Source organism: Bos javanicus, chromosome 4 (genome assembly GCF_032452875.1).
Source record: "Bos javanicus breed banteng chromosome 4, ARS-OSU_banteng_1.0, whole genome shotgun sequence".
Classification (NCBI taxonomy): domain Eukaryota; kingdom Metazoa; phylum Chordata; class Mammalia; order Artiodactyla; family Bovidae; genus Bos; species Bos javanicus.
The window spans coordinates 50760010-50776173 of record NC_083871.1 but is presented as its reverse complement, the minus strand read 5'-3'; the positions used below and the strand labels follow the sequence as shown (position 1 = coordinate 50776173).

Sequence of the window (16164 nt, the reverse complement as noted above, 5' to 3'; positions counted from 1 at the left end):
AATATAAAGATGTCACAGGACAAGACCGTGGCAGCAGCATAAATACTGAAATGCTGAACTACAGGGAACTTAGCTCCTGCTCACTTAGGACTGCTCACTCCACGAGGCAACAGGCAAGCTTGGTCCATGGCTCTCCTCCCCGCAGTTTGCATTTGATCCATCTGCTTGCAGTTCTGAGTTCTCAGTGCTCAGGCCTCTCCTCTCATGTGGGGGAGATGGCAGCTCTCAGCCTGCCACAGGGGGCCCTCAAGAAAGGGTTGGTGCAGAGAGGCGAGGCTCCTCCCCAGGCCTCCCCCAGCACCCACCCACTCTGGGATGAGCCTGGTGGTCTTTAAGAGAGATCCTCCCTGACTTCTCTGCCTGTCACATCTGCTCAGAATCCCAGTCTAGCTCACTGCTGGGGCAGGATGCAGGCCCCAGCACTGCTTCTGGTTGTCCTGGCTCCCGGTAAGTGTGTTGCCTGGATGCTCCTGGAATTTTTCTGTATTTTGTGGCAATGTGTGTGTGGCGGGAGTAGGGGTGAGGGTGGGGGGTTGTGGGGGAGAGGGTCATATAAGAAATTAGTGTTTCCTCTTCCTCATTATTTTTTGTTGCTTTTCCCATTGCAGTCATGCAGGTATCTTCCGACTTGATGTTAATCACTAGTAATACTGGGGAGACTGCTTCGTTCCCTTGTGATCTTACACAAGGGGCCACCTATATCCACTTGTACAAACATGAGGAGGGGACGGCCCCCCGACGTCTTTTATACTACGACAGCTACAACTCAAAGGCTGTGCTTGAATCAGGAATCAGTGGAACAAAATACCATGTCTATAAGGGCACAGGGAGGAGCTATACATTTACAATCGTAAATCTGCAAGCAAGTGATTCCGGCATATACTACTGTGCTATCTGGGATAAGCACGTTGGTTCAGACTTCCTGTACACTGCACTGGAAATTTTGCTTGTGGCTGCAAATCACAGCCCTGATATCAGCAGCTGCTTCACTTCCTCCCCCAATTTCTTTTTACTCTAAACAAAAAAAAACCCTGAACTCAATGCCCATGAATCAAACTTTATATTCCATGGCCACCTTCTACCTCCCCACAATAGCCATAGTTTTTCCTAAAAACAGGCCTCCATCTCCAGTCTACAGGCAAGCAGTCTGGCAGGCAGCATATTCTCAGCTCTCCCAGAAGCTGGTAGAGTTCATATTATTTTCTCGTTAAGACAGACAGAGAACCTAGGATTATCTGTGAGGGGAGATATTTAGGAGAGGAAAATGGAAAGGCTAGATAATACTGAACCATTCACCTGATGATTATGCATAGAAAATGGCTGGGAATAGAGCATCTTTATTATCCAGGAGTATGAAGACTGAGAAATGATGGAATGAAAACTCAGACTTCTTGAACCTCAAGCTGGTATCCAATTTATCTTTTGGAAAAAACTGATATCTCTCTTACATAATCAACGAGGGCATGGTTGACCTAGTGAAAATGTAGGGGGAAAAGTGATTGTTTTAGGTGTTGGTGGTTTAGTCACTAAGTTGTGTCCAACTCTTGAGACCCCTTGGACTGTAGCTTGCCAGGCTCCTCTGTCCACAGCAAGAATTCTCCAGGCAAGAATATTGGAGTGGGTTGCCATTTCCTTCTCCAGGGGATCTTCCAGACCCAGGAATTGAACCCAGGTCTCCTGCATTATTGCAGGTAGATTCTTTACTGAATGAGCTACGAGAGAGCCCCGTTGTTGTATTCTACTTATACCCTCTGTTGAAGTTCAGCCCACAGCCAGAACTGTCTTCAACAAGTAAAGCCAAAGCTTCTTTCTACCCCCACTCCCTACCGTTAACAAGGCCAAGTGCCAAACTAGAATGAAACTTATCAGATCATAGTTTTCTCAATAATTAAAATTAAAGAACACTTTGGGTGAACAATCAAAGAATGGTATATATTTCAATTGAAAAGTTATATCTCCAAGGATTGTGGCTGCCTTATTGGGCAGGTTTAAGGAAGAAAAATTGATATTGAAATACAGAAATATCAGCTCATGTGTATACGGCCTCTTGTGCATTGGTTCCTCCAAATCTGTACTAGTGTCTGAGCTTCTAGAACAGTGTTTCTCAAACTGTGGTCCACGTACCACCTGCATCAGAAGTACCTGAATTGGAATAAAAGTGCATGTTCTGGGTGGCACTCAACAGAGTGAATCAGAATCACGGAACGAAGGCTGAAAATGTGCATTTTTTGATAGACTCCTAGTGATTCTTCTTCAAGTTGATTTGTAAGTCTTGCTGCACTAGCACAGGAATGCCTACTAGAATAGTGTTCATGGTCTTATCCCCAACCCTGAAGCCCCATCTGTCTTGTTGCATCCTGGGTGCTGCTGCTCTCCAGGTCATCACATTTCTCTATCAGAATCTTGGAGTTAAAAAAAAAAAAAACAGTCTCACACCACAAGTCAAAGCTTCAGATTCTTCTTAGTTCAATGACTGCAGACAGCAAGGAATTGGATAGTAAATGCACTGGCTTTAGCTTGCTCTACTGTATCAGCAACCACATACTGTAACTATTTGCAGCTTTAGGAAAGCCTGAAGCATAAACATATTTTCATTTATACTTTTCCAATGGTGTTAAGACTTTGTTTTGCCCTTTGGATTCCTTGATCCACTTTAATTTGAATTTTTGTGTATGGGTGTAAGGTAGCAATCTTAATGTGGAGATCCAATTTCTCCCCCAATTACTGACTAAAGCATTATTATATCACTGTTTTTCTTTGCCCTTTGTGATAACTACTTTTCCATGTACTCACAGAAACCCTTATGATCTCTCCCTCAGTTTCCATTCTCTGTCTCTGTTTATACAGGTCAATTTCTCTAAGGACACAGCCAGAGGTAGAGACACTGTATGTACGAGAAACAAAGACACATGTAGGATAAGCAGTATGCTATACACAACCCAGGTGTGATTGAAGAAATCAGAGGAAATAAACAATCCTTGAAGACAATGAAAACGGGAAAACACCATACAAAAAAACTCTGTGGTATATAGCAAAAGCTGTTCTAAGAGAGAAGTTTATAGTGATACAAGCCTACCTCAAGATACAAGAAAAACCTCAAACAAACAGCCTAATCTTACACCTAAAAGAACTAGGAAAAAGAGCAAATAAAACCAAAGATAAATGAAAGAGAATAAAAATCAGAGTAAAGTAAAATAGAGACTAAAAACATCATAGAAAAGATCAATACACCAAGAGCTGGTTATTTGAAAAGACAAACAAATTGGTAAACCTTTAGCCAAACTCATCAGGAAAAAAAAAGAGAGAGAGAGAGAGAACTCAAAGATACAAAATTAGACATGAAATTAGAAGAAGTTAACAGCTGATACCACCAAAATACAAACGGCAATAACTCATTACTACAAATAATTACTCAATACATGGCAAGAAAATAGACTGCCTAGAAGAAATGAATACATTCCTAGAAATGTTCTAAAAAGTACAAGTTCTCCAGCAAGAATATAAAAACACGGGGGAAAAGTCTCTTCAGCAAGTGGTGCTGGGAAAGTTGGACAGATGCACGTAAATCAATGAAGTTAGAACACACTCTCACCCCATACACAAAAATAAACTCATAATGGCTTAAAGATTTAAACATAAAACATGACACCATAACTTGCCTAGAAGAAAGCATAGGCAAAACATTCTCTGACATAACTCATACCAATGTTTTCTTAGGTCAGTCTCTGAAGGCAATAGAAATAAAAACAAAAATAAACAAATGGGACCTAGTCAGACTTACAAGCTTTCTCACATCAAAATAAACCATAAAAAAAGACAACCAATAGAACTGGATAAACTATTTATAAATGATGTGACCAACAAGGGCTTAATTTCCAAAATATGTGAACAGATCATACAACAAAAACAAAAAACAAACAACCCAGAGGCAAAGTGAGCTGAACACCTTAATAGACATTTCCTCAAAGAAGACATACAGATGGCCACTAGGCACATGAAAAGATGCCCAACATCACTAATTATTAGAGAAATGCAAATCAAATCTACAAGGTGTAACTTCATGCCAGTCAGAATGGCTATCATTAAAATGTCTGCAAATAACACGTGCTGGAAAGGGTGTGAAGAAAAGGGAATCTTAATACACTGTCAGTGGGAATGTAAATTGGTACAACCACTATGGAAAACAGTATGGAGGTCTCTCAGAAAATTAAAAATCTAATTACGTATGACCTAGCAAGCCCACTCCAGGCCATATACCAGGACAAAACACTCATCTGAAAAGTGCCTGCACCCCTCTGTTCATAGCAGCACTATTCACAACAACCAGAACATGGAAATAGCCTAAATATCCATTGACAGATGAATGGATAAGGAAGATGTGGTATATATCTATAGTGGAATACTACTTAGCCATAAGAAGAACAAAACACTGCAATTTGCAGCAACATGGATACAACTAGAGATTATCATATTGAGTGAAGTAAGTCAGAAAAAGACCAATACCATATGATATTACTTATATTTGGAATCTAAAATATGACACAAATGAATCTATCTTTGAAAGAGAAACAGACTCATAGACATAGAGATCAGACTCGTGGTTGCCAGCAGGGAGGAGAAGAGGGATGGACTAGGAATTTGGAGTTGGCTGCTGCTGCTGCTGCTAAGTCACTTCAGTCGGGTCGGACTCTGTGCGACCCCATAGACGGCAGCCCACCAGGCTCCCCGTCCCTGGGATTCTCCAGGCAGGAACACTGGAGTGGGTTGCCATTTCCTTCTCCAATGCATGAAAGTGAAAAGTGAAAGTGAAGTCGCTCAGTCGTGTCCGACTCTTCGCGACCATGGACTGCAGCCTACCAGGCTCCTCCGCCCATGGGATTTTCCAGGCAAGAGTAGTGGAGTGGGTTGCCATTGCCTTCTCCGTTGGAGTTGGCAGATGTAAACTATTACATTTAGAATCGATAAGCAACAGGATCCTACTGTATTGCACAAGGAACTACATCTAATATCCTGGGATGAATCACAATGGAAAACAATGTTGAAAAAAAAAGAACATATATACGTGTAAAACCGAGTCACTTTGCTATACAGCAGAGATTGGCACAAATTGTAAATCAACTACGCTTCAATTTAAAAAAAAGAGAGAAAAAATTCTCCAAATTTCTCCTTTTTAAAAATTAAACATTAAGTAAAGGTGTCTCCTGTCCTCTTCATATTCCAAGATTTTCTGCCCAAGGACTCAGTTAGTCCCCTACTCATAGCTCAGGTGATAAAGAATCTGCCTGCAATGCAAGAGACCCGGATTTGATTCCTAAGTCGGGAAGATCCCCTGGAGAAGGAAATGGCAACCCACTCCAGTATTCTTGCCTGGAGAATCCTATGGACAGAGGAACCTCGTGTGCTACAGTCCATGGGGTCTCAAGAGTCAGACCCGACTGAGTGACCTTCATTCATTGTTCTTTATAACTCACACTTTTAGATGCCTTTTAATACAAACCTAACTCAATACAAACCTAACTCAATACAAACCTAACTCAGCAGTGGTCACAGGACCGGAAAAGGTCAGTTTTCATTCCAATCCCAAAGAAAGGCAATGCCAAAGAATGCTCAAACGACCACACCATTGCACTCATCTCACATGCTAGTAAAATGATGCTCAAAATTCTCCAAGCCAGGCTTCAGCAATATGTGAACCGTGAACTTTCTGATGTTCAAGCTGGTTTTAGAAAAGGCAGAGGAACCAGAGATCAAGTTGTCAACATCCACTGGATCGTGGAAAAAGCAAGAGAGTTCCAGAAAAACATCTATTTCTGCTTTATTGACTATGCCAAAGCCTTTGACTGTGTGGATCACAATAAACTGCGGAAAATTCTGAAAGAGATGGGAATACCAGACCACCTGACCTGCCTCTTGAGAAATCTGTATGCAGGTCAGGAAGCAACAGTTAGAACTGGACATGGAACAACAGACTGGTTCCAAATAGGAAAAGGAGTACGTCAAGGCTGTATATTGTCACCCTGCTTATTTAACTTCTATGCAGAGTACATCATGAGAAACGCTGGACTGGAAGAAACACAAGCTGGACTCAAGATTGCCAGGAGAAATATCAATAACCTCAGATATGCAGATGACACCACCCTTATGGCAGAAAGTGAAGAGGAACTCAAAAGCCTCTTGATGAAAGTGAAAGAGGAGAGTGAAAAAGTTGGCTTAAAGCTCAACATTCAGAAAACAAAGATCATGGCATCTGGTCCCATCACTTCATGGGAAATAGATGGGGAAACAGTGGAAACAGTGTCAGACTTTATTTTTCTGGGCTCCAAAATCACTGCAGATGGTGACTGCAGCCATGAAATTAAAAGATGCTTACTTCTTGGAAGGAAAGTTATGAGCAACCTAGATAGCATATTCAAAAGCAGAGACATTACTGTGCCAACAAAGGTCCATCTAGTCAAGGCTATGGTTTTTCCTGTGGTCATGTATGGATGTGAGAGTTGGACTGTGAAGAAGGCTGAGCGTCGAAGAATTGATGCTTTTGAACTGTGGTGTTGGAGAAGACTCTTGAGAGTCCCTTGGACTGCAAGGAGATCCAACCAGTCCATTCTGAAGGAGATCAGCCCTGGGATTTCTTTGGAGGGAATGATGCTAAAGCTGGAACTCCAGTATTTTGGCCACCTCATGCGAAGAGCTGACTCATTGGAAAAGACTCTGATGCTGGAAGGGATTGGGGGCAAGAGGAGAAGGGGACAACAGAAGATGAGATGGCTGGATGGCATCACTGCCTCGATGGATGTGAGTCTGAGTGAACTTGGGGAGTTGGTGATGGACAGGGAGGCCTGGCGTGCTGCTATTCATGGGGTCCAAAGAGTCGGACACGACTGAGCGACTGAACTGAACTGAACTGAACTTTTATGATATTTGATAGAGAGCTATTTTTTCTTCCAACATATAATTAATAGTTCATAACTAATTTTAAGACAATCCATCATTTCCCTAAAATTAAAAATGCCTTAATTATATTTTTATATTAACATATGCTTGGAGGATTTGTGTTTTATTCGTGTCTCAGTATTCTTACTCCATTATCATGTTATGTCAGTAACTTTGCAATAAGGGTTAAGAGCTGCTATGCCAAATTAGTTATTTAAAATCATTATTTTAATAAACATTTTTAAATTATTTTATATTTACTTCTTATATCAATTGAAAGTAAATATAACTAGCTCAGCCTCAATCTTTACAACATGGAACAGAAAAATAAAATGTTACCTTAAGTCTCATTGGAATTAGTCTAATTATACACATGATTTTAAGAAGAGTTTGCATGTTTATGACATTGAGCTTTACCTTCATGAATATGATATGTCTCTCCATTTATCCAGGTTTAATTTTATTCCCTTTAGTAAAACCTTATACTCCTTCTTCTTACTGTTCTTATATTTAATAAAACTTATTAGTTACATAACTCTTTAGTTACTCTTTTGCATTTTATTGCTTAAATCTTTCATGCATTTTGAAAAACAAACAATTCCTAAAGCTCCTGATAATTCTGCTCATGGTCTTGGAATAAGGAAAATCACAGGACAAGTTTTCAGAAAGGAACTGAGGGGACATCATTCATGACTACAATAGATGCAAAGGGTATATGACAGCCCTAAGTACTAACAACTTAGAATTCTCAGTTTTGGGGAGGAGCCAAGATGGTGGAGGAGTAGGACGGGGAGAACACTTTCTCCCCCACAAATTCATCAAAAGAGCATTTAAACATCGAGTAAATTCCACAAAACAACTTCTGAATGCCGGCAGAGGACATCAGGCACCCAGAAAAGCAACCCAACTCTTCGAAAGGAGGTAGGAAAAAATATAAAAGACAAAAAAAGAGACAAAGAGGGAGGGACGGAGTTCCGTCCCGGGAAGGGAGTCTTAAAAAGAGAGAGGTTTCCAAACACCAGGAAACCTTCTCACTGCCGAATCTGTGCCGAGCTTTGGAAGCACAGAGGGCAACATAACAGGGAGAAAAAATGAATAAACAATTAAAACTCACAGATTTTGAGCCCTACGGTAACTCCCCCAGCGGAGAAGCAGCGCAGACGCCTGCACACGCCATTGTCAAGCAGGGGCTGGGCAGGGAGGCACGGCGCGGGCTGCATCGCTTAGAGTAAGGACCTGGCCTGAATACCCTGAGCGCTATCTGAGCGAAATAATTTGGGCTAGCAAACCAGACTGTGGGATATCTACCTCGCGAAAAGCCAGCCCTAACCTAAGACACTGCCAGGCCCGCGCACGGAACAAAGGACTGAACAGAGATAGCCGGCTGCAGACCTTCCCCCTCCGGTGACAGGCAGCCAGAGCCGGAAGGGGGCAATCGCAGCCCCAGAGAGACATTATCTATAAAACTGTAAGCAGGCTTCTTTGCTAACTAAAACTTCTTGGGGGTCTGGACGGTAAACATCTGCCTGAGAAGGTGCGCTGGTTTTACACCCAGATAACCAAGTGGCGGGGAGGTGATAAGTCGCAGCATTGGCGCTCGCCAAACACCTCATCACCTGAGCTGCTCGGACCTGGGAAGAGCACAAAACGCAGGCCCAACTGAGTCTGCGCCTCTGAGGACTACCCGAGTGCCTGAACCTGAGCGGCTTGGACCTGGAAGGTACGTGCAGCCCAGGGCCAGCCTCGGATTGTTCCCGGCGGAACAACCTAGAGCCCGAGCAGTGTGGACAGGGAGGCTACTGGGCGGGGGCAGACCCAGTGTGGCTGAGGCACTGAGAGCGCAGGCCAGTGTTATTTGTTTGCAGCATCCCTCCCTCCCTCCCCACAGCGCGACTGAACAAGTGAGCCTGAAAAAAAAAAAAAAAAGTTGCCTCCACCGTCCCCTTTGTGTCAGGGCGGAAACCAGACACTGAAGAGACCAGCAAACAGAAGAAGCTTTAACAGAGGGAAACACCTTGGAAGCTACAGGCAATAGATTAAAACCTCGTGGTTACTACGGACTACATAGGAAGGGGCCGCCTATAGATCTTGAGAAATATAAGTCAGACCAAGTAACTAGCCAAAAATGAACTGAACCCACAATACTCAAAACAAAAACAGAGAAAGTCCTAGATACATATTTACTATTTTTACGATCATTCTTTCTTTCTTTTCTTTTTTTTTAATTAAAAAAAAATTTTTAAGTCCTCTATTGTTCCTTCAATTTTCAATTTTATAACCTATTACTTTGCAAAAAAACAAAAAAAAAAAACCCTATTTTTTTCTTCTTCAGCAAACTTCATATATATGTATTTTATAATTTTTTGACCTTGTTTTGTTTTTTGTTTGTTGGTTTGTTTGTTTTCTTCTTTTCTTTAACATTGTATTTTTGAAATTCCAAACTCTACTCCAGATTTTTAATTTTAGCTTTTTGGTATATGTTATCAATTTTGTACCTATAGTTTTTTTTTATAATTTCTGTGACTTTTTTTTCCCTCTGTTTCTTTCTCTTCTTCTTTTATATAACATTGTATACCTGAAATTCCAAACTCTACTCTAGATTTTTAATTTATGCTTTTTGGTATTTGATATCAATTTTCTACCTGTATTTTCTTTAGAATTTTTGCAACATTGTTTGTTTTTGTTTGTTTGTTTTCTCTCTTTATTTTTCTTCTTCCTTTTTTTTAACATTGTATTTTTGAAATTCCAAACTCTCCTCTAGATTTTTAATTTTTGCTTTTTGGTATTAGTTATCAATTTTGTACCTGTATTTTCTTTATAATATTCGCGACCATGTTTGTTTTTCTTTGTTCGTTTTTTCTCTCTTTCTTTTCCTTCTTCTTTTCTTTAACATCATATTTTTGAAATTCCAAACTCTACTCTAGATTTTTAATTTTTGCTTTTATGTATTTGTTACCAATTTTGTACCTTTAAGAACCCAATCTTCAGGACCCATTTTTCACTAGGGAGCGAGATTACTGGCTTGACTGCTCTCTCTCCCTTTGGACTCTCCTTTTTCTCCACCAGGTCGCCTGTGTCTCCTCCCTAACCCCTCTCTACTCTACCCAACTCTGTGAATTTCTGTGTGTTCCAGACGGTGGAGAACACTTAGGGAACTGATTACTGGCTGGATCTGTCTCCCCCCTTTTCATTCCCCCCTTTTATCCTTCTGGCCACCTCTGTCTCCTTCCTCCTTCTTCTCTTCTCTGTATAACTCCGTGAACATCTCTGAGCGGTCCAGTTGTGAAGTGCACATAAGGAAGTGACTACTGGCTAGCCCACTCTCTCCACTATTGATTCCACCTCATCTCATTTGGGTCACCTCTAACTCCCTCCTCCCTCTTCTCTTCTCCATGTAACGCTGTGAACCTCTCTGAGTGACCCTCACAATAGAGAACCTTTCATCTTTAACGTAGATGTTTTATCAATGGTGCTGTATAGAAGGAGAAGTTTTGAAACTACTGTAAAAATAAGACCGATAACTGGAAGCAGGAGGCTTAAGTCCAAACCCTGATTCCAGGGAACTCCTGACTCCAAGGAACATTAATTGACAGGAGCTCATCAAATGCCTCCATACCGACACTGAAACCAAGCACCACACAAGGGCCAACAAGTTCCAGGACAAGACACACCAAGCAAATTCTCCAGCAACACAGGAACACAGTCCTGAGCTTCAAGATACAGGCTGCCCAAAGTCACCCCAAAACCATAGACATCTCATAACTCATTACTGGACATTTCATTACATTCCAGAGAGAAGAAATACAGCTCTACCCACCAGAACACCGACACAAGCTTCCCTAACCAGGAAACCTTGACAAGCCACCTGTACAAATCCACACACAGCGAGGAAACGCCACAATAAAGAGAACTCCACAAACTGCCAGAATACAGAAAGGACACCCCAAAATCAGCAATTTAAACAAGATGAAGAGACAGAGGAATACCCAGCAGATAAAGGAACAGGATAAATGCCCACCAAACCAAACAAAAGAGGAAGAGATAGGGAATCTACCTGATAAAGAATTCCGAATAATGATAGTGAAATTGATCCAAAATCTTGAAATTAAAATGGAATCACAGATAAATAGCCTGGAGACAAGGATTGAGAAGATGCAAGAAAGGTTTAACAAGGACCTAGAAGAAATAAAAAAGAGTCAATATATAATGAATAATGCAATAAGTGAAATTAAAAACACTCTGGAGGCAACAAATAGTAGAATAACAGAGGCAGAAGATAGGATTAGTGAATTAGAAGATAGAATGGTAGAAATAAATGAATCAGAGAGGATAAAAGAAAAACGAATTAAAAGAAATGAGGACAATCTCAGAGACCTCCAGGACAATATTAAACGCTACAACATTCGAATCATAGGGGTCCCAGAAGAAGAAGACAAAAAGAAAGACCATGAGAAAATACTTGAGGAGATAATAGTTGAAAATTTCCCTAAACTGGGGAAGGAAATAATCACCCAAGTCCAAGAAACCCAGAGAGTCCCAAACAGGATAAACCCAAGGCAAAACACCCCAAGACACATATTAATCAAATTAACAAAGATCAAACACAAAGAACAAATATTAAAAGCAGCAAGGGAAAAACAACAAATAACACACAAGGGAATTCCTATAAGGATAACAGCTGATCTTTCAATAGAAACTCATCAAGCCAGGAGGGAATGGCAAGACATACTTAAAATGATGAAAGAAAATAACCTACAGCCCAGATTATTGTACCCAGCAAGGATCTCATTCAAGTATGAAGGAGAAATCAAAAGCTTTTCAGACAAGCAAAAGCTGAGAGAATTCTGCACCACCAAACCAGCTCTCCAACAAATACTAAAGGATATTCTCTAGACAGGAAACACAAAGACGGTGTATAAATTCGAACCCAAAACAATAAAGTAAATGGCAACGGGATCATACTTATCAGTAATTACCTGAAACGTAAATGCTTGAATGCCCCAACCAAAAGACAAAGACTGGCTGAATGGATACAAAAACAAGACCCCTACATATGTTGTCTACAAGAGACCCACCTCAAAACAGGGGACACATACAGACTGAAAGTGAAGGGCTGGAAAAAGATTTTCCGTGCAAATAGGGACCAAAAGAAAGCAGGAGTAGCAATACTCATATCAGATAAAATAGACTTTAAAACAAAGGCTGTGAAAAGAGACAAAGAAGGTCACTACATAATGATCAAAGGATCAATCCAAGAAGAAGATATAACAATTATAAATATATATGCACCCAACACGGGAGCACCGCAGTATGTAAGACAAATGCTAACAAGTATGAAAGGAGAAATTAACAATAACACAATAATAGTGGGAGACTTTAATACCCCACTCACACCTATGGATAGATCAACTAAACAGAAAATTAACAAGGAAACACAAACTTTAAACGATACAATAGACCAGTTAGACCTAATTGATATCTATAGGACATTTCATCCCAAAACAATGAATTTCACCTTTTTCTCAAGAGCACATGGAACCTTCTCCAGGATAGATCACATCCTGGGCCATAAAGCTAGCCTTGGTAAATTCAAAAAATAGAAATCATTCCAAGCATCTTTTCTGACCACAATGCAGTAAGATTAGACCTCAATTACAGGAGAAAAACTATTAAAAATTCCAACATATGGAGGCTGAACAACACGCTGCTGAATAACCAACAAATCACAGAAGAAATCAAAAAAGAAATAAAAATTTGCATAGAAACGAATGAAAATGAAAACACAACAACCCAAAACCTGTGGGACACTGTAAAAGCAGTCCTAAGGGGAAAGTTCATAGCAATACAGGCACACCTCAAGAAACAAGAAAAAAGTCAAATAAATAACCTAACTCTACACCTAAAGCAACTAGAAAAGGAAGAAATGAAGAACCCCAGGGTTAGTAGAAGGAAAGAAATCTTAAAAATTAGAGCAGAAATAAATGCAAAAGAAACAAAAGAGACCATAGCAAAAATCAACAAAACCAAAAGCTGGTTCTTTGAAAGGATAAATAAAATTGACAAACCATTAGCCAGACTCATCAAGAAACAAAGGGAGAAAAATCAAATCAATAAAATTAGAAACGAAAATGGAGAGATCACAACAGACAACACAGAAATACAAAGGATCATAAGAGACTATTATCAACAATTATATGCCAGTAAAATGGACAACGTGGAAGAAATGGACAAATACTTAGATAAGTACAACTTTCCAAAACTCGACCAGGAAGAAATAGGAAATCTTAACAGACCCATCACAAGCATGGAAATTGAAACTGTAATCAAAAATCTTCCATCAAACAAAAGCCCAGGTCCAGACAGCTTCACAGCTGAATTCTACCAAAAATTTAGAGAAGAGCTAACACCTATCCTGCTCAAACTCTTCCAGAAAATTGCAGAGGAAGGTAAACTTCCAAACTCATTCTATGAGGCCACCATCACCCTAATACCAAAACCTGACAAAGATCCCACAAAAAAAGAAAACTACAGGCCAATATCACTGATGAACATAGATGCAAAAATCCTTAACAAAATTCTAGCAATCAGAATCCAACAACACATTAAAAAGATCATACACCATGACCAAGTGGGCTTTATCCCAGGGATGCAAGGATTCTTCAATATCCACAAATCAATCAATGTAATACACCACATTAACAAATTGAAAAATAAAAAACATATGATTATCTCAATAGATGCAGAAAAGCCTTTGACAAAATTCAACATCCATTTATGATAAAAACTCTCCAGAAAGCAGGAATAGAAGGAACATACCTCAACATAATAAAAGCTATATATGACAAACCCACAGCAAACATTATCCTCAAGGGTGAAAAATTGAAAGCATTTCCTCTAAAGTCAGGAACAAGACAAGGGTGCCCACTTTCACCATTACTATTCAACATAGTTTTGGAAGTTTTGGCCACAGCAATCAGAGCAGAAAAAGAAATAAAAGGAATCCAAATTGGAAAAGAAGAAGTAAAACTCTCACTGTTTGCAGATGACATGATCCTCTACATAGAAAACCCTAAAGACTCCACCAGAAAATTACTAGAAATAATCAATGACTACAATAAAGTTGCAGGGTATAAAATCAACACACAGAAATCCCTTGCATTCCTATACACTAATAATGAGAAAACAGAAAGAGAAATTAAGGAAACAGTTCCATTCACCATTGCAACGGAAAGAATAAAATACTTAGGAATATATCTACCTAAAGAAACTAAAGACCTATATATAGAAAACTATAAAACACTGATGAAAGAAATCAAAGAGGACACTAATAGATGGAGAAATATACCATGTTCATGGATTGGAAGAATAAATATAGTGAAAATGAGTATACTACCTAAAGCAATTTATAGATTCAATGCAATCCCTATCAAGCTACCAACAGTATTCTTCACAGAGCTAGAACAAATAATTTCACAATTTGTATGGAAATACAAAAAACCTCGAATAGCCAAAGCGATCTTGAGAAAGAAGAATGGAACTGGAGGAATCAACCTACCTGACTTCAGGCTCTACTACAAAGCCACAGTTATCAAGACAGTATGGTACTGGCACAAAGACAGAAATATAGATCAATGGAACAAAATAGAAGGCCAAAGATAAATCCACACACATTTGGACACCTTATCTTTGACAAAGGAGGCAAGAATATACAATGGATTAAAGACAATCTCTTTAACAAGTGGTGCTGGGAAATCTGGTCAACCACTTGTAAAAGAATGAAACTAGAACACTTTCTAACACCATACACAAAAATAAACTCAAAATGGATTAAAGATCTAAACATAAGACCAGAAACTATAAAACTCCTAGAGGAGAACATAGGCAAAACACTCTCTGACATACATCATAGCAGGATCCTCTATGACCCACCTCCCAGAATATTGGAAATAAAAGCAAAAATAAACAAATGGGACCTAATTAAACTTAAAAGCTTCTGCACATCAAAGGAAACTATTAGCAAGGTGAAAAGACAGCCTTCAGAATGGGAGAAAATAATAGCAAATGAAGCAACCGACAAACAACTAATCTCAAAAATATACAAGCAACTCCTACAGCTCAACTCCAGAAAAATAAACGACCCAATCAAAAAATGGGCCAAAGAACTAAATAGACATTTCTCCAAAGAAGACATACAGATGGCTAACAAACACATGAAAAGATGCTCAACATCACTCATTATCAGAGAAATGCAAATCAAAACCACTATGAGGTACCATTTCACACCAGTCAGAATGGCTGCAATCCAAAAGTCTACAAATAATAAATGCTGGAGAGGGTGTGGAGAAAAGGGAACCCTCTTACACTGTTGGTGGGAATGCAAACTAGTACAGCCACTATGGAGAACAGTGTGGAGATTCCTTTAAAAACTGGAAATAGAACTGCCTTATGATCCAGCAATCCCACTGCTGGGTATACACACTGAGGAAACCAGAAGGGAAAGAGATACATGTACCCCAGTGTTCATCGCAGCACTGTTTATAATAGCCAGGACATGGAAGCAACCTAGATGTCCATCGGCAGATGAATGGATAAGAAAGCTGTGGTACATATACACAATGGAGTGTTACTCAGCCATTAAAAAGAATACATTTGAATCAGTTCTAATGAGGTGGATGAAACTGGAGCCTATTATACAGAGTGAAGTAAGCCAGAAAGAAAAACACCAATACAGTATACTAATGCATATATATGGAATTTAGAAAGATGGAAACAATAACCCTGTGTACGAGACAGCAAAAGAGACACTGATGTATAGAACAGTCTTATGGACTCTGTGGGAGAGGGAGAGGGTAGGAAGATTTGGGAGAGTGGCATTGAAACATGTAAAATATCATGTATGAAACGAGTTGCCAGTCCAGGTTCGATGCACGATACTGGATGCTTGGGGCTAGTGCACTGAGACGACCCAGAGGGATGGTATGGGGAGGGAGGAGGGAGGAGGGTTCAGGATGGGGAACACATGTATACCTGTGGCGGATTAATTTTGATATTTGGCAAAACTAATACAATTATGTAAAGTTTAAAAATAAAATAAAATAAAATAAAAAGAATTCTCAGTTTTTTCTGTGGACATTCTGTGGATCATGAGATCTTATTTCCCCAACCAGAGATTGAACCCAGTAAAAGCTGTAAAAGTTCAGAGTCCTAACCACTGTACTGCCAGGAAATTCCCAT

At 39.7% G+C, this 16164-nt stretch overlaps 1 gene segment (V, D, J or C); it reads left to right on the top strand.

Annotated features, from left to right (window-relative positions):
• The first annotated feature begins 327 nt into the window (after positions 1-327).
• Positions 328-16164, top strand: part of LOC133246079 (T-cell receptor gamma chain C region DFL12-like) — a 32482-nt gene continuing 16645 nt past the window's right edge. The window contains 2 exon segments of the C gene segment in view: positions 328-447; positions 609-911. Coding sequence covers positions 408-447; positions 609-911 — 343 coding nt within the window.